Below are 19708 nucleotides of genomic sequence, written 5' to 3'. Positions count from 1 at the left end.
GTCCATGTTCTGTGCTTATGGTATGCTTCTAATGTGTAATGTTTTGTGATTTATGTATTATTTTGTATCATGACCTGTTGAATGTTTACTCTATTAACCTGCCTTAGGACAACAAATTAGTTATTGTGCTGACTCCGGCATATTTTACATTGTCGCTCTATGTTGATGAATATGCATTGTCCTAATTCAAATAAATAAAGGAATACATTTTTCGAAAGTGAGTTTAACCATCCAAAATGCTCTATTTTTTAAAAAGGCGTATTTTTGTAAATTTCTTACGACTTACAACTCGGCCAGCACAACAGGAAGTTGAATAGGGCAACTTTCGGATTTATAAACTACAATACCCATGAGTACGACGTTTAGGCAGGAAGAGATGGAGGGCGGGACTCGCAATACTTGCCGGGAGTTTTACTGCATGTTTGTGGTCCATGATAGAGAGGTTGGTGTTAAATTGTGAATTTTCTTACACACGCTTGATTACTTTTTAATCATTTTGAACTGAACGTTAAGCAAATACTGTAAATGAAAGCCGAACTCCGTTTTAATACTCTGCATAAAGCTAATGCGTAACTACTAGCAAATTGTGTTTGCTAGTAGTAACTGTACTGGATTTACAAAGCCACAACATGCTGTAGTTACTAGTTAACTGTGTTATCTATTCTATATAATCCACGACTTTCCACCTGAAAACATAACACATGGTGCTGCTGCGACCTTTATTTTGCTGTTGTGTGCTTTTTTAAAGCTTGTCATTCATCAATTTATACTAGAGTAAGACATTTATAGCGAAAGGATAACGGTTCTGTTTTTGTTGTATTTTCCAGCTAGGCCTTTTGACCTTTCTGTAATCATGTCCTCAGAGAGCACATTGTAAGTATTTTAAAAATATACTATCTCATAATTAAATATACTATATTGGAGGTATGCTGGTGAACAATGGGTTGTATGAGTTCAACCAGGGTTTCTTTTTCTAGGGACGATGGTGACACTTTTAAGATCCTGATTGCTACTGATATCCACCTTGGTTACCTCGAGAAAGACGCCGTCCGAGGCCGGGACTCCTACATCACATATGACGAGATCTTAAAATGTGCCCAGACAAATCAGGTAAATAACACAAAAAATGGCTTAAAGGCCTACTGAAATTATTTTTTTAAATTTAAACGGGGATAGCAGATCTATTCTATGTGTCATACTTGATCATTTCGCGATATTGCCATATTTTTGCTGAAAGGATTTAGTATAGAACAACGACGATAAAGATTGCAACTTTTGGTATCTGATAAAAAAAAGGCTTGCCCTTACCGGAAGTAGCGTGACGTAGTCAGTTGAACATATACGCAAAGTTCCCTATTGTTTACAATGATGGCCGCATGAAGTGAGAGAGATTCGGACCGAGAAAGCGACAATTTCCCCATTAATTTGAGCGAGGATGAAAGATTTGTGGATGAGTAAAGTGCAAGTGAAGGACTAGTGGGGAGTTGAAGCTATTCAGATAGGGAAGATGCTGTGAGAGCCGGGGGTGACCTGATATTCAGCTGGGAATGACTACAACAGTAAATAAACACAAGACATATATATACTCTATTAGCCACAACACAACCAGGCTTATATTTAATATGCCACAAATTAATCCTGCATAAAAACACCTGCGTGTTTGTTACGCTAGCTCCTAGCTCCTCTGCTAGCTCCTAGCTCCATAGAACACGCCAATACAATTCAAACACCTGATCAACACACACAATCACTCAGCCCAAAAGACCGTTCACCTAACCCAAGGTTCATAAAGCTTATATATTTAAAAAAAGTTACGTACATACGCAAAAAAAAGTTGCGCACATACGGTCAAGCGATCAAATGTTTAGAAGCCAAAGCTGCATACTCACAGTAGCACGTCTGCGTCTTTGTCATCCAAATCAAAGTAATCCTGGTAAGAGTCTGTGTTGTCCCAGTTCTCTACAGGCGTCTGTGTATCGAAGTCAAAAGTCCTCCTGGTTAGAGTCTCTGTTATCCGCGTTCTTCCATCTTGACTGCATCTTTCGGGAATGTAAACAAAGAAGCGCCGGCTGTGTACTGTTGTTGCTGACTACGTTCGAAAAATACGTCCTTTTCGCACCGACAACTTTCTTCTTTGCTTGCTCAGCTTCCTTCTCCATAATGCAATGAACATGATTGCAACAGATTCACGAACACAGATGTCCAGAATACTGTGGAATTATGAAATGAAAACAGAGCTTTTTCGTATTGGCTTCAATGTGGAAGGCATACCCGTGTTCGCCGGTCTACGTCACGCGCATACGTCATCCTCAGAGGCGTTTCGAACCGGAAGTTTAGCGGCAAATTTAAAATGTCACTTTATAAGTTAACCCGGTCGTATTGGCATGTGTTATAATGTTAAGATTTCATCATTGATATATAAAATATCAGACTGCGTGGTCGGTAGTAGTGGGTTTCAGTAGGCCTTTAACAAATGCAGAGAACAGGTACGTTTTTAACATGATGACGATATTTGTAGGTTTAGATTAATTACATTCTAAAATCAATGGAACGTTAGTCAAAATATGCCATGTAGTTGAATATGTATCATTCAGCTTTGTGTTATAGCTGACAAAGTATTCTAAATAGTTTGCAATTATTCTGATGTGAGGCCATGTTTAATTTTGTGTTGACAATACTCAGCGGGACAGTAAGAAATTAACTGCGGTCCGCTAATAGCCCTCCCTACATTTTGGAGCTGTAAGTGGTTGTTCCGAAATGTGCTGAAACTTATTACAAAAACAAGCCTAAACTCACTACTGTGTTTATTTGGTTTTTTTTTTTTAGGTCCAAAACTATTAAATAAGTACCAATGTTTGGTCAAAGCATTAGAGGGGCCTTGTAATCATTGTAATGCTGACACACTAAAGACAATGGGCCCCATTCAGCAATAAGTTCCTAACTTTTCCTCTTATCTTTCTTCCTAAGTTATTTCCTAAGAGGAGGCCATTCAAATTCATGATGTGTTCTTAAACGGCCAAATTGTTCCCACCTGCTGTTCTTAAGTTGCTGAATGCCAAATGGTTAGCGCATGCGTGTCTCTCATAATTTGCAAATAAACAAGCCCTTATTTCCCCAATATGCATATGTAAACACCCTTAATTCCGTAATTTGCATAGGTAAATCCCTTATAAGGGCACAATTCCGGCGGAAAAGCCGAACATCTAACACACGGAGAAAACACAAACGGATTACAGAAGAGAAATTCGTATTATGCCGCGGGAAAATACATAATGTCAAAACGTAAGTTTAAGAAAGGGGAGACTGCTGAGGTAGCCTAAAGCGTTCCAATAAATATTTGTCACTTCGGGCAAATAGGTCTACATGGTCGTGAAATATGCGCTCCCTCCCCAGCGCACGATCTGCGGCATCTTGCAGTAGCAGCAAAAGCATTGCCATTGTGTGAGTTGGTTGAGTTGCAACAGGGTGTGAGAGGCATGTTGGTCTTTTAAAGAGTCATCAATCACTAAATCAACGCCCCGGTGAGTGAGTGAGTTAGTGAGTGAGTGTGTGTGTGCGCGCAATGTCTATATATTGCTCATTTTGCTATATGTCTGTCTGTCTGTATCTCTATCTATCTATCTATCTATCTATCTATCTATCTATCTATCTATCTATCTATCTATCTATCTATCTATCTATCTATCTATCTATCTATCTATCTATCTATCTATCTATCTATCTATCTATCTATCTATCTATCTATCTATCTATCTATCTATTTATCTATATATCTCTATCGCTCTCTATCCATCTATCTATCTATCTATCTATCTATCTATCTATCTATCTATCTATCTATCTATCTATCTATCTATCTATCTATCTATCTATCTATCTATCTATCTATCTATCTATCTATCTATCTATCTATCTATCCATCCATCCATCCATCCATCCATCCATCCATCCATCCATCCATCCATCCATCCATCCATCCATCCATCCATCCATCCATCCATCCATCCATCCATCCATCCATCCATCCATCCATCCATCCATCCATCCATCCATCCATCCATCCATCCATCCATCCATCCATCCATCCATCCATCCATCCATCCATCCATCCATCCATCCATCCATCCATCCATCCATCCATCCATCCATCCATCCATCCATCCATCCATCCATCCATCCATCCATCCATCCATCCATCCATCCATCCATCCATCCATCCATCCATCCATCCATCCATCCATCCATCCATCCATCCATCCATCCATCCATCCATCCATCCATCCATCCATCCATCCATCCATCCATCCATCCATCCATCCATCCATCCATCCATCCATCCATCCATCCATCCATCCATCCATCCATCCATCCATCCATCCATCCATCCATCCATCCATCCATCCATCCATCCATCCATCCATCCATCCATCCATCCATCCATCCATCCATCCATCCATCCATCCATCCATCCATCCATCCATCCATCCATCCATCCATCCATCCATCCATCCATCCATCCATCCATCCATCCATCCATCCATCCATCCATCCATCCATCCATCCATCCATCCATCCATCCATCCATCCATCCATCCATCCATCCATCCATCCATCCATCCATCCATCCATCCATCCATCCATCCATCCATCCATCCATCCATCCATCCATCCATCCATCCATCCATCCATCCATCCATCCATCCATCCATCCATCCATCCATCCATCCATCCATCCATCTATCTATCTATCTATCTATCTATCTATCTATCTATCTATCTATCTATCTATCTATCTATCTATCTATCTATCTATCTATCTATCTATCTATCTATCTATCTATCTATCTATCTATCTATCCACTCACTCACTCACTCACTCACTCACTCACTCACTCACTCACTCACTCACTCACTCACTCACTCACTCACTCACTCACTCACTCACTCACTCACTCACTCACTCACTCACTCACTCACTCACTCACTCACTCACTCACTCACTCAGTGGCCTAGTGGTTAGAGTGTCCGCCCTGAGATCGGTAGGTTGTGAGTTCAAACACCGGCCGGGTCATACCAAAGACTATAAAAATGGGACCCATTACCTCCCTGCTTGGCACTCAGCATCAAGGGTTGGAACTGGGGGTTAAATCACCAAAAATGATTCCCGGGCGCGGCTACGCTGCTGCCCACTGCTCCCCTCACCTCCCAGGGGATGATCAAGGGGATGGGTCAAATGCAGAGGACAAATTTCACCACACCTAGTGTGTGTGTGACAATCATTGGTACTTTAACTTTAACTTTAACTTATCCATCTATCTATCTATGATATTAATTTAACATTAGACAATAGAAGTAAGGGAACTTGTCACACATAAAAACAAACAGGCCACCCTAAGAGTGCTCTGGAGCACTCATAGATTTTGTTCTTACCTATGAACAAATCCCAGCTAAGAAAACATTGGTGAATACAAAAATCTCCTTAACTTTGTAAGTGGGCCTAAGAACAAAATGTGTTCTTAAGAACGGTTGCTGAATGGGGCCCACTGTATTGAATTGTACATTTCGAAGTTCCACTGTTATTTTGGTTACCTTACATGAAAGAGGCACATTACTACGACACCACTCAGTACGATAATTGTTGACTCTCAGGTGGATTTCATCCTGCTTGGTGGCGATTTGTTTCACGACAATAAGCCGACTCGTCGCTGCCTCCACTCCTGCATCACCACGCTCAGGAAATACTGCATGGGAGACTCGCCTATACAATTCAACATACTGAGTGACCAGACAGTTAACTTTAACACCACCCAGTAAGTCCATATGCGGGTTTGTGTATTTTACAACATTCCATCATCTTATACTGATGCTGTCTTATATGTTTATTCAGGTTCCCGTGGGTTAATTATCAAGATGAAAACCTCAACATCTCCATTCCTGTGTTCAGCATTCATGGTAACCACGACGACCCAACAGGGGTGAGTCCGTTTGCTCCACATACAAGTTCAGCATGTACTGTTGGTCTGATGTTGTGTTCTCCTGTTGAAGGCTGAAGGTTTGTGCGCACTGGATCTGCTCAGTGCCTCTGGTCTGATGAACCACTTTGGTCACTCCAATTCCGTGGAGAAGATTGAGATCAGTCCTATACTTTTGCAGAAAGGCAACAGCAAGCTTGCCCTATATGGCCTTGGTATGTACACAGAGGTTAATTGAGACTGTGTAAAGCAGCGGTGTCCAAAGTGTGACTAGCAGTTTGTTTTTTAATCTCGGGTCCTTGAATGCACCACAGTTATGTCCTACGAAATGCAAAATAAATACAATTAAACAGAAACAATGGGAAAAATAGAGCAAAAAGGCACAATGTAAAGAGAAAATGCTGAACTGTTGCTATCAATAACGAATAAGACACATTTTATCCTTAAATAAATGTTTTTTTTTAGCCGTTTTACAAAATGTGAAAAAATATACAAAAAATATTAAAGTGGCATCCCATTATTTATTTTTTTTAGTAATTTTGCCTGATTTAAAGAACACAATATGCAATAATGTATGTGTGTCTGTAAAGGATCCATCCCAGATGAGCGCCTGTACAGGATGTTTGTCAACAATCAAGTGACGATGCTCCGTCCGAAGGAAGACCAAGATGAGTGGTTTAACCTGTTTGCCATTCACCAGAACAGGTTTGGGATTTCCTCACTTAATTAGTCCACTTTATCGTCTTTTTATAACCTTGATGTTGAACATGTTTGTGATAACATACAATTTAGAGCTAGTCAAACAAACAGAGGGTTCCGCGGACGTTTTTGCAGGTTGCTCTGCAATTGTGACACCCACTGTCCTTAGACGATGATGGGATCCAACACAAGAGATTTAGGAGCAATGGTTATTACATGAGAAGGGGAAATATTAGAAACAGCTCTCTGTGATGCTGTGCAACTGCAGCCACATTAGTATTTTTTCTTCTTCATCTTCTTTGGATGCAAGTGGTCATGTTAGCTAGAATAGTGGATGGTTTGCATGGATGTAAACTCAACTTCCCATAGTTCTTCTTTACACAGCAAACTAGGTGTCTCATGCACGGGGAGAGGTATCAAAACTTGGTACCACAATTGCACTGTTGCCGACATTAATGGTTGTAATCCGACTGAAAAACTAAGTGGCTATAAGTGGGAAAAAAATGATAAAAATTCGACCCAGAGTCTTTTTGCATTTTTATTGCCAACCTAACACGCCAGCAGCAGTGCTTAGTTGCAACACCATATTCTTAAACTTAGACTTAGACTTACTTTTTACCGTCATTCAAATCTGAACTTTACAGTACAGATAAGAACGACATTTCGTTGCATTAGCTCATGGTAGTGGAGGATAAAAATTCAATAAGGTGCAGATAGAAATAAATAGATTACTGTACAGATAAATATATTGCACTTCTGCATATGCATCCACGTTTATGGATGTATGTTATATTGTCTTTATATTCCAGCGAGTTAATCCATTTTTGGGGGGAATTGAGGGGATTATTATGATGCGTTCAAGAGTCTTACGGCCTCTCACACTCATGTTACTCTATCAATAGCTAGTAGCCACACTAGCAACACAACACTTCCTCATTTCCCACCTATTACACACACACCAAGGTGTATTCATGAACACCGGAACTTTGAACATCAACAGGACAACACCGGCCAGTTGTTATACTAACTTTCTTTTTCTCTTTATATACACGACTGTTGCATGTTGGGTTAACTAACAAACAGAAATGAACGGTAGTATAACATCGCCAGAATATCAATAAAGCATTTCTACATGAATTGTGCAGCATTCATAAGGAACTGTTTGCAACCTTTATATGGCTGCCTAGAGCAATGTTTTTCAACCACTGTGCCGCGGCACACTAGTGTGCCGTGAGATACAGTCTGGTGTGCCGTGGGAGATTATCTAATTTCACCTATTAGGGTTAAAAATATTTTTTGCAAACCAGTAATTATAGTCTGTAAATTATGTGTTCTGGTTGAGTGTCGGTGCTGTCTAGAGCTCGGCAGAGTAACCGTGTAATACTCTTCCATATCAGTAGGTGGCAGCAGGTAGCTAATTGCTTTGTAGATGCCGGAAACAGCCTAAGTGCAGCATGCAGGTAAAATTGTTTCTAATGCTTAAACCAAAAATAAACAAAAGGTGAGTGCCCCTAAGAAAAGGCATTGAAGCTTAGGGAAGGCTATGCAGAACGAAACTAAAACTGAACTGGCTTCAAAGTAAACAAAAGCAGAATGCTGGACGACGGCAAAGACGTCCACAATGTACATCCGAACATGACATGACAATCAACAATGTCCCCACAAAGAAGGATAAAAACCACAAAAATGTTCTTGATTGCTAAAACAAAGTAGATGCGGGAAATATCGCTGAAAGGAAAACATGAAACTGCTACAGGAAAATACCAAAAAAAGAGAAAAAGCCCTTAAAATAGGAGCGCAAGACAAGAACTAAAACACTACACACTGGAAAACAGCAATAAAGTCAAAATAAGTTAGGGCGTGATGTGACAGGTGGTGACAGTACACCTACTTTGAGACAAGAGCTATAGTGATGCATGCATGGTTATGGATTAAAGTAATATCCAACGACTTTTTACTGTCAACTGAGTTTCGTTTTTTAATGATGTCTGCTGGTGGTGTGCCTCCGGATTTTTTCAACGCAAAAAATGTGCATTGGCTCAAAAAAGGTTGAAAAACACTGGCCTAGGGAGCGCTCACTTTCCAAAATGTTGTTAGCATTATATCACAACCTCTTTCAGCTTTTAGCACATAAACTATGCCCCACACAACACACGTACACACATTAGCTTTGTTGGTTGTCAGCAAAGGATAGCAATTTGGCAAAGTTTATCTACTAATGTTAGCCATTATTGAATGTATAGTTTATCATATCAGAAACATGACTGAAAATTGTTAGATACTTCTCTGGCACTGCTTTTGTGTGTGTTTGCATGTGCTCCCTCCGTGTAAGTGTGCAAGAGAAAGCAGTGTCTGACAGCCCTGAATGCCAGACTATTGTCTCGGGCCAAGGAGCAACTTTTATTCAATATAAGTAGTAATTGTAAAGAAAAAAAGACGTGTACAGAATATTTGTTATGCTAAACCACTACTGGTAACATAAGCTAGTTTAAAATTAACCTACCATATTTTTCGGACTATAAGTCGCAGTTTTTTTAATAGTTTGGCCGGGGGAGCGACTTATGTGTGAAGTTATTAACACATTACCGTAAAATATCAAATAATATTATTTAGCTCATTCACGTAAGAGACTAGACGTATAAGAGTTCATGGGATTTAGCGTTTAGGAGTGACAGATTGTTTGGTAAACGTATAGCATGTTCTATATGTTATAGTTATTTGAATGACACTTACCATAATATGTTACGTTAACATACCAGGCACGTTCTCAGTTGGTTATTTATGCGTCATATAACGTACACTTATTCAGCCTGTTGTTCACTATTCTTTATTTATTTTAAATTGCCTTTCAAATGTCTATTCTTGGTGTTGGGTTTTATCAAATACATTTCCCCAAAAAATGCGACTTATACTCCAGTGCGACTTATATATGTTTTTTTGCTTCTTTATTATGCATTTTCGGTAGGTGCGACTTATACTCTGAAAAATACGGTATTTGGAATTTTCCCCATTTGGGACATTTTTCCAAAAATGTTTCTCCATTGTTCGAATTTAATTAATATTTAGAATGCAAAAAAAAATAACATCCCTCGTCATGTTTTTCATAATGGTTGTGAAGTATAGGCAACATTACAAAAAAGTGCAGTTCCCCTTTAGAGTTTAAAATGCTTAAAAATCTTTTTTGGCAAATTTTGCATTTTGTTGTGGATTCTATTCCATTTGTGTGGATTTATAACTTGGATTTAATCTCTAAAAATATATTTTTCATTTAAATGTAATGTATTTCATTATTTCATTTATACTATTAGGATTGAAGTATTCAAATTACTATTCTGTTCAACTGGGATGCCAAAATATTATGTAAAAAATAAAATAAATTAATACAATTTGTACGTTCCTTTTTTTCCTCCATTTTGAGCTTTGGCACAATTTCATTGGATAATATGTAAACAATACCCAACCCCTACTCGTCTCTAATGCGCATTGGCTTTGTTTCCAGGAGTAAGCACGGCCCCACAAACTACATCCCTGAGCAGTTCCTGGATGAATTTCTCGACCTGGTGGTGTGGGGTCACGAGCACGAGTGCCTGATTGCGCCGGCCAGAAATGAACAGCAGCTCTTCTACGTGACACAGCCTGGCAGCTCTGTAGCTACCTCGCTCTCTCCTGGAGAGGCTACCAAAAAGTACCAAGACACACACCCACTACGTTTAAGAGCTAAAGAGATTAAATGTTTAATTGTCTAATGTTTATGCAGGCACATAGGGTTGCTGAAGGTGAAAGGTCGGAAAATGAACATGCAGAAGATCCCCCTGAAAACAGTGCGTCAGTTCTTCATCCAAGATGTGGTACTTTGTGACTACCAGGATCTGTTCACAGTGGATACACCGAATGTCACCAAGAAGATTGAGAACCTTTGCCACGCCAAGGTACTCGCCATTACTAAGCAGACAAAAGTATGTCGCTCTTTGTCGCATCTCTGAGGATCTGAATGTGCGTTTGTAGGTCAACGAGATGCTAGAACAAGCCGAGAGGGAGCGGCTGGGATGTCCGCTCACCCCAGAGAAGCCGCTAATTCGCCTCAGGGTTAGCTTGACGTCTTCCTGGAACCTTCCAATTATGATTCCACCACAGCTTATGTTTGTTCTCCCTTGTTCAGGTAGACTACACCGGAGGATTCGAGACTTTCAACACGTCCCGCTTCAGTCAGAAATATGTGGACCGTGTGGCCAACCCAAAAGACATTATTCACTTTCTCAGATGCCGCGAGAAAAAGGAGCAAGTCAAAGGTAAAACTACATTTCATAATCTGTGTGCAAAATCCTGCGATGAGGTGGCGACTTGTCCAGGGTATACCCCGCCTTCCGCCCGAATGCAGCTGAGATAGGCTCCAGCGACCCCCCCCGTGAACCCAAAAGGGACAAGCTGTAGAAAATGGATGGATGGATGGATGGGTGTGCAAAATCAAAATGACCTTATTTTAAAAGGGCCCTATTATGCAAAACCAACTTTTCTTACCAATTGGTACCTGCTGTTGTGTATTTGGGGTCTGCATAGGTCCCTAAATTTAAAATCAAACCGTGGCGGTAATACAGAGATATTTATAAAACAATCTTGCCTTCCTTCATACTTCTGCGAAACGAGCCGTTTGGAATTTGCCCCATTGGTGACGTCTTTGCCATTGGTGACGTCAGCGGATTATGCATATATGGTAGAGATTTAGCCAAAGTGCTTTGCGGGAGTCTGCCATTGTAGTCTGATATTGTAGTCGATAAGTTCCTTCTTTATCTTTATCCTCTTGTTGTGGGGCAGACTGGCCCGTACATGCACATGGATCCTCCACTGTTGCCATTTCTAATACAAGGTAGCATATAGTTGACGGGGAAATGACACTCGAAGTGGAAGCATGCAAATAAGACCGAATATGGTCTGTAAAACATAATCCATGCAAACTTTTGACTAAAGAATCACCATTATATTTTATGTAGACCATAAATAAGTGTTTTTAATGTAGAAAAAAATCATATGACTCCCTTTTAATAGATGCAGTCTCTCAATGAAAGGAGCTGTTTGCAACTTTTCTTAATGTTACATTTTTTAAAGCAAAAAAATAACAAAAACACCATCTTATCTTACCAGTAGTGGTTCAACAGCACACATTTGTTTTCTAATTGTCTATATGTGTACGTAAAAACAATTTTTACCGGCCCGAATTAAATGTTTTGTGTTTACGGCAGTCACTCACCCGGTCTCGTCAACATGTATGTGCAGGGAGTGCGTGCACACATACCAAAGCAGTCCAAGAGAAGCAACAAGCAATTTGCAGTCTTGTTGTTATGATAGAATATACATTTAATGATAGTGCATGTGCCTCACAATACGAAGGTCCTGAGTAGTCCTGAGTTCAATCCCGGGTTCGGGATCTTTCTGTGTGGAGTTTGCATGTTCTCCCTGTGACTGCGTGGGTTCCCTCCGGGTACTCCGGCTTCCTCCCACCTCCAAAGACATGCACCTGGGGATAGGTTGATTGGCAACACTAAATTGGCCCTAGTGTGTGAATGTTGTCTGTCTATATGTGTTGGCCCTGTGATGAGGTGGCGACTTGTCCAGGGTGTACCCCGCCTTCCGCCCGAATGCAGCTGAGATAGGCTCCAGCACCCCCCGCGACCCCAAAAGGGACAAGCGGTAGAAAATGGATGGATAGCTAACACTAAAGCCGTGTGTATACTCTCGCATCACATAACTTGCGTAAACGACGCCGTCTTAGCCAGAGTCATGTATAAAGAGAGTATGGCCAACTCGGTTTGGGGCAATCTCCTCAATGATTGGTCAAAAGGCACTCACGGGACTACAAGGTGCCATAACTGCTACTAACTTTGAGCTGATACTGTGTTTTTACGACGCTTCCTCGTTAGTTTTCCGACATGTATAAATGCCCAGTTGTGCAGCATGGGGCTGCTCCACCCACAGGAATTGTGAAAAGCTTTTACATCGCTTTCCCCACAACCTGGAAAGAAGACAAGTATGGGAAGTGAAGGTCAGTGAACAACACTGGAAAGCCACCAATTACAGCGTGTTGTGCGAGATAAACCCACGACACATCTGCGTTTCGTTCAAGAGAGAACACACAGAAGCTAATACAAATAATAACCAAATAAATGAACAAAATAAAGAGATGGTTTGACAAAAACAAACTATATTTGAATGTCAGTAAAACTAAAATAATCCAATTCGCTAACAGTATAAGAGAAAGTCAAACACAATACTAGTTGACGGAGAAAAAGTAAATTAAACCACATTTTAGGTGTAAAGAAAGATGACATTTAAAAAAAAAATTTAAATTTTATTTTTTTAAAGTTTTTTTTTATTATTTATTTTTTTATTTTTTTTGTCCTGTCCAGCTTCTCAGGCAAATCATATTGTTGATGTAGATGCCCATATCGGATGTTATGATTTACTTTACAAAAGAGAAGTGTGGGATACTTCTCTTGTTGCCTTATTTGTATTTGACTTTATTAAATGTATTTATATTATCATTTGGTGCAGCCGGGCCGGAGCAGGAGGGGATAGAAAGAGAAAAAAAGGAAGACAGGGGGGAGATTGTGGGGACACGAGGGGGATAAGACAGAGAGATAAAAACAACAACAGCAAACACAACAATAACAACAGCAACAACAACAACACCAATAGAACAACATCAGCAAATAGGATATGTACAAATATGATGGTAAAAGTGATAGGTGGCGACTTGTCCAGGGTGTGTCCCGCCTTCCGACCGAATGCAGCTTAGATAGGCTCCAGCGACCCCAAAAGGGACAAGCGGTTGAAAATGGACGGATGGATGGATTTTCTAGAGGGCTTGGGCCAAGGGTTAAACCACTGAATTAGTATTTTGTGTTTTGTTTTTGTGAGAGCTCTAGACATTTCTCCTGCTTCTGTAGTTTGTCATTTGTCTATCACTGTTTTTTAATGGATGTTACGCCACCTATAGACCCGGAGTGTGACATAAGAAAGCAGAAGTCAGGTATTAATATCTTTTCTATTAATGCTTTTATCTGCTCTCAGATGAAAACTATGTTGACTACAGCAAAGCGATAAAAACGTCTGCAGTTGAGGGCCTGAGAGTTGAGGACCTGGTCAAACAGTACTTTGAAGTGGCCGAGCAGGTGATGCACACACACACACACACACACACACACACACACACACACACACACACACACACACACTTACTTACCGTCCTGTGTATGGAACATGTGTTGATCATGTGTCCACAGAAGGTGCAACTGTCCCTCCTGACCGAGCAGGGCATGGGCAAAGCCATTCAGGAGTTTGTAGACAAAGACGAGAAAGACGCCATCGAGGAGTTGATTACCTACCAGCTGGAAAAGACGCAACGCTACCTTCAGGGTCGAAGTGTTGGCACAGAACAAGAAATAGACGCGGAAGTGAGTGGCTGGCATTGCACGGGTTTTCTATCAATGTCAGTAACGTCAATTAAAGTACATATTCTCTAAATGTTCAGATCCGACAAATCCGAGAGACTAAAAGGAACACGGCGGAAGAAGCAAATGAAATCAAAGAGGTTCGTGTGGTCGACGCACATGGGCCTGAAACTTTGCATTTAGCACTCTTTCCCGCCTCTTTCAGGCAATCGACAGAGCCAAAGCTCACCGCTTGGAGAGAGGAGGGGACGACATGGACGTGAACATGTCAGACGAGCTGAGTGACATGGACGCCGAGCAAGAACCTACCACCGCGAGAGGTAGAGGAGGCAGAGGGCAGGGCGGGCGAGGACGGGGGAGAGGTGAGTCATGTTGCAAAGCTTTCTTCTTCGTCTTAGTGCAGATTTTGTACACATCCCTGAGGGTTTGATTTTCATCAACGCTGGCACATGTCAACATCCACTCAGACTTTGTTACATATCATCAATGAGAGTATTTTATTCATAGATAAAAAATACTGATTACATACACACATACATACATTTTGGTATATAATTTATGAATATATGTGCTGAAAGTGTAATACACTTGTCTTCCTGCAGAGGGCAGTCAACACTCAACATGAAAAAAACCCAAAGACAAGTAAAACATTTTAAAAATAAATTGGAAAAAAAAGAAAATATATAAATTGATACTCGTGTATATTATATATATAGATATATGTCCAAATAGTTAAAAATAGTTTAGTTGTCACTTGCCGTTTTGTGCTTTTAATTTTGCAATGCGTTTAAAAAAAAAAAATGGTTTTCTTGAAAAATTGTATTCTACAATTAATCAAGATAACATAAACAACAGCAACAATTTCAAACAACAGCAATAAGGTGTAATGTAGGAAGAAACTATTTAAATGTTAATTGGTCCTTGCTGTTTTGATTTTGACTATGCCTATTATTGGTTAAACAAATGTGCATATTTGAGCACATTTGACATAATTTTGGCCTAAATTTTGCATTTCCAAGCATAGAATGGTTATATGAACTTAAATTGACAAATCTCAGCTACTGTATTGCACAGCAAATCATCATCATTGAACAAGTTTCAGTATTTTTGCAGGTTAGTGGTTTTGGTGTTTAAGAACTGTGTGTGTGAGTATAACCCATGTTATAAATGATAAATGATAAATGGGTTATACTTGTATAGCGCTTTTCTACCTTCAAGGTAGTCAAAGCGCTTTGACAGTATTTCCACATTTACCCATTCACACACACATTCACACACTGATGGCGGGAGCTGCCATGCAAGGCGCTAACCAGCAGCCATCAGAGGCAAAGGGTGAAGTGTCTTGCCCAAGGACACAACGGACATGACTAGGAAGGTAGAAGGTGGGGATTGAACCCCAGTAACCATGTTATTATGTCAATGTTATTGCGCATTATGTTTTATTTATGTCTTACAACGACAGTACAGTATATATCTTATTTCCTATTATTATGTCTATTCTATTGGGTAAAACGAGTGAAATGGTGACTACAAGGGGGTCATTTGATGTCTTGAGTGCTCTAATATTGTTAAAACGGTTTTAGAAGGCTGTAAACCTACTCAGTGGCCTAGTGGTTGGAGTGTCTGCTCTGAGATCGGTAGGTTGTGAGTTCAAACCCCGGCTGAGTCATACCAAAGACTATAAAAATGGGACCCATTACCTCCCTGCTTGGCACTCAGCATCAAGGGTTGGAATTAGGGGTTTTATCACCAAAATATGATTCCCGGGCGCGGCACCGCTGCTGCCCACTGCTCCCCTCCCAGGGGGTGAACAAGGGGATGGGTCAAATGCAGAGGACAAATTTCACCACACCTAGTGTGTGTGTGTGACAATCATTGGTACTTTAACTTAACAGTTTTTGTATGCTCTAACTATGAAAATATTACATTTATCAATAAGAATCCTACATTGCGAACATTCACTTAGTGCGGTTGGGTCTGAGACCAGTTAACAGGGAAAAACGGGAGACAACTGTTTATTTATTTTTTTATTCATATTAATTATTATGTCATGGTATTTTATGAATTTTAGAGGTATTTCAACACAATCTCCTATATTTCATTAAAAGAAAAAAGTCCTCGATGGGTTGTTGCTGTAGTTTTAACACAAATGCATGTATATTGATTTTTCTCTGTATTATTTCTAATTGACCATCACCTAGGTGCTAAAGCTTCTGAGCCTAAATCATCTGGCCGGGGCGCTTCCAGGAAATCCTCAGTGACAACCCAAAGCAGAGGCATCATGCAAGGTCAGTATGTTGCGTTGTACATTTAAAAATGTGTGCAAATACTCACAAATTGTCATTTTTAACTCTTTTAGCATTTCAAGCTTCATCCCAGAGACCATCTAGGAATACATCGACCATATCCTATGCAGAAGATAATGTAAAACAACAACATACTATTTATTCATATTTTTTTTAACATTATATTTCATATCATTATTATTTCATATCCTTGCTTCTTGTCATCGCCAGATAACTATTGACGACTCTGATGATGAGACACCTGCAACAAAAGCGCCAAAGTATGTTTGCTTCTCTTCACTCATGATGCTTTTTATTGAGTAAAGTTTTCTTGGTTTATGATTGGGAAAACCAACATTATAAATTATTGATCAAATGCAAATGCAAATGCATACGGCCATATAGATGTATTAGATATGACAAATGAAGGTACAATTTTTACAAAAAAATATTAATACGGGCTATCCCTGATCTGTATAACAATGGCAATCTAGTAACTTCTAGAATATTCTATAGCATTCCAATCAACTATACGCGTGAAACACTGGCTTACCAGTACAATGGAACTTTGATTTACAAACTTTATTAGTTCATGAGTTCCAAGTTTGTATATTGAAACACATTTCTCCATAAGAAACAATGTAAACATGAATAATGGGTTCCAGACTAAACATAAGTCCATATTTTAGTAAAGGTTTGTACACATGAACACAATATAAAGTGCTATACAATACCGTATATCAAACAAACATAGCAAGGTAGTGATTAACTTTCTATTTAAAAACAATGTCAAAACAACAACAACAACTAGCTGAACTGTCCTCATTTTCAGCCGCCCTGCTGACAGGCACCCACAAACACACTGTCGACACCCTGTGGTGCACTCACAGTTCGAAATCTCAAAACTCCTTAACCTTAACATTCAGGTCGCTACAATGATTAGGAATCAAACATAAAATCCACTTTATCTTGTTGGTTAGTAAAAGGGAAGCGGTGGGGGTAGGCGTCAGTGTCACTATGGATACTTCCTGAATGTTTCAAACCACATATTGCCAGTGCGATTTAGCCATTGCTTTCTTTGGACTCATAATGAGATAATAAAAATAGAAAAATGCTGTGAAAAGGCTACAAAACGCTTAAAAAAGCACACAAAGTAGCAATTAGTACAGTAGCTAACCGCACTGGTGTGCTGACTGAATGAGAATCAGAACTCGATCAGCCCACCCACAATGGATGTGCTGCCGGGCACAAAATGGCTATCCTGTGAGCACACAATGGGTTGATGAAACGTTCCTACCTTGAGACAAGGATCGTACACCAAAGCGTTATTTTATTTGGTTCACAAATCGCAAAGTTCGTACATTGAGGGTTTTGTAAATCGAGGTTCAACTGTATAGGGTTTGAATATATTAAAAGAAACAGAAATTAAATAAATAGATATTGAATTCAACTTTTATGGTCTGCTGCAAAATGTTTGTGCCATTTCCAGCTAAAACACCTGTTCAAAAAAACCAAAAATGTACTTGAACTCAAAATGTGTTCAGGTAATGATAAGTTTGGACTCAGACATTCTGTTTGAAGGCAGCATGCATGCATGAACTCATTGTACACTCCCATCATTGCTCTGAGTGATGCATCTTAATGACCATCTATATTTAAATCTATAGTATAAAAAATGTCTGCATCATCCCTTTGCTGTCCTCTTTGACTCAGAGCCAGACCATCGTCCTCGTCGTCCTCGTCTTTCTTGCGGCACAGCTCTCAGAGCCAGAGTCAGAAATCCAAAGGAATCGAATTTGATGACAGTGATGATGAGGTAAAGCAGAACTAGTTCATCTCACATCAATAGCACTTCTCTTTTCCCACGCTCAACTTTAAATCTCTTTTATTTTTCCTTAATCCAGGATGATCCATTTAAAGGCCCCAGCCGCCGTGCAAGGAGATAACTTCCTCACAAAAGCCGATGTTCTTTGTTTTGATTCAGCCTCAAAAATAACTATAAATGCTATTTAGTGAAAGGGCGTTGTTGTTTTGGTGGGTTTCTCTGCCACTGTAACACGAGGTAGGATCATTTGATAAGATATTCTGTAATTAAAATGTTTCATACAAAAACCTTTTTGACCTTTTTCCTTCAAAAGTGCAAATAACGGATGCTATAGGTAGCCTATCAAAAGCTATGGTGAACAATATTAAAATACCCAGCCTTATATAATAATTACACTTTTGATGCAAAAGCACATTGGATTACAATAATGGATTATACTAAATAATACAAACAGGGGATTAAAGTGGAGGGGTGTCGTAGAATTTCTGACCTCTTGACCTATATTTCTTGTCTTGTAAGAATGTCCGCTCATTTTCAATTCTCTTGTATTTTGTGCCATTGAATGGACCAGTTGTGGGACAAAAGTGAATATTAAGTCGTGCCAACCTGTCTACAGAATGTGTTGACTGTCTAAAGGATTCGAGTTGTTATGGAACAGATAGGGATAACCAAAAGACATTGGCGCATTAGATAACAAACAATGACGCACAAGAGACATATAAAAAATGGCAGAAGACCGGAACTCGACAGTGATTTTGGCTTGTGTGTGTCTTGTTTGCTCCGGAGTAACATGTGGTCTGTCTGCACGGCCAACTTAATTCAACCTGCACTTCTGATAATGGGTAAATAAATTTGTTGTACTAAACTACTTTTGTTGCCTGTTTAAGCTTCGGACAATCCACTACAGGGGTAAGGCACCACCTGTTTAAATATGAAAGTTATAAAAAAAAAAAGACGTCATAAATTTTAATATAGCTGCAAAATTCAATAATAAGGTTGGTTGAATCAAATATAGAATGTCTATGACTGCCTAACCCCCCTATCAAAAATATGAAACAGTTTGCTTGATGAACCATTTCCACCAGGATAGCAGCAAACTTAGCTCCTGACACTTCACTTGACACTTCACTTACCCCCAGGTTTTTTTTACCCCTAGGTTTTTCTTACCCCCAATTCATAAATGGCTCTTAGTTTAAAATTTACCACTCAATGATCGACATTCAGCCTCTCTTTTTTTGTAAATGGAATGTGGTGAACCACTCGGATGCTCTGACACGGGGAGGGGTATGCTTGAATAGGTTGTACTCGGACACGTGACTTTTGAACAGAAGTGAACGAAGTGGCGGGCTACCAAGTGCGACCCATCTGAGTAAGAAAAGGGGCTCGACCTTACCACCAAAAGCAGATGCGAGCAAAAAAATGCAAACTGTGCTATGTAATACATCCTAATGTGTTATCAAAATAAGATTTATCGTGTGATCT

At 39.7% G+C, this 19708-nt stretch overlaps 1 protein-coding gene across 2 annotated transcripts; it reads left to right on the top strand.

The window, feature by feature from the left end:
* Positions 1-334: 334 nt before the first annotated feature.
* LOC133658287 (double-strand break repair protein MRE11-like) lies at positions 335-19097 on the top strand. 2 transcript variants are annotated; one of them, XM_062060155.1, is made up of 20 exons: positions 335-442; positions 828-873; positions 978-1110; positions 5650-5810; positions 5888-5975; positions 6046-6187; positions 6563-6677; positions 10171-10356; positions 10429-10600; positions 10677-10757; positions 10831-10960; positions 13737-13837; positions 13949-14119; positions 14197-14256; positions 14322-14478; positions 16318-16404; positions 16476-16540; positions 16633-16682; positions 18115-18217; positions 18306-19097. In XM_062060155.1, exons 2-20 carry the CDS (start codon positions 854-856, stop codon positions 18345-18347), a joined length of 2064 nt encoding a protein of 687 aa, XP_061916139.1. In that variant the 5' UTR covers positions 335-442; positions 828-853; the 3' UTR covers positions 18348-19097. The 2 variants fall into 2 exon arrangements, with proteins under 2 accessions (XP_061916139.1, XP_061916138.1); XM_062060154.1 differs by lacking the exons at positions 335-442; positions 828-873 and having other exon boundaries at positions 949-1110.
* Positions 19098-19708: the final 611 nt, after the last annotated feature.

This window comes from Entelurus aequoreus, linkage group LG10 (genome assembly GCF_033978785.1).
Source record: "Entelurus aequoreus isolate RoL-2023_Sb linkage group LG10, RoL_Eaeq_v1.1, whole genome shotgun sequence".
NCBI classification, from domain to species: domain Eukaryota; kingdom Metazoa; phylum Chordata; class Actinopteri; order Syngnathiformes; family Syngnathidae; genus Entelurus; species Entelurus aequoreus.
This window is presented reverse-complemented; position numbering and strand designations above follow the sequence as displayed.

Excerpts from the sequence above, each read along its gene's own strand:
- LOC133658287 (XM_062060154.1), top strand. The coding sequence starts at position 949 with ATGAGTTCAACCAGGGTTTCTTTTTCTAGGGACGATGGTGACACTTTT. Across the intron at positions 14,257-14,321 it reads AAGCAAATGAAATCAAAGAG|GCAATCGACAGAGCCAAAGC; the intron begins GTTCGTGTGGTC and ends CGCCTCTTTCAG. Across the intron at positions 14,479-16,317 it reads CGGGCGAGGACGGGGGAGAG|GTGCTAAAGCTTCTGAGCCT; the intron begins GTGAGTCATGTT and ends ACCATCACCTAG.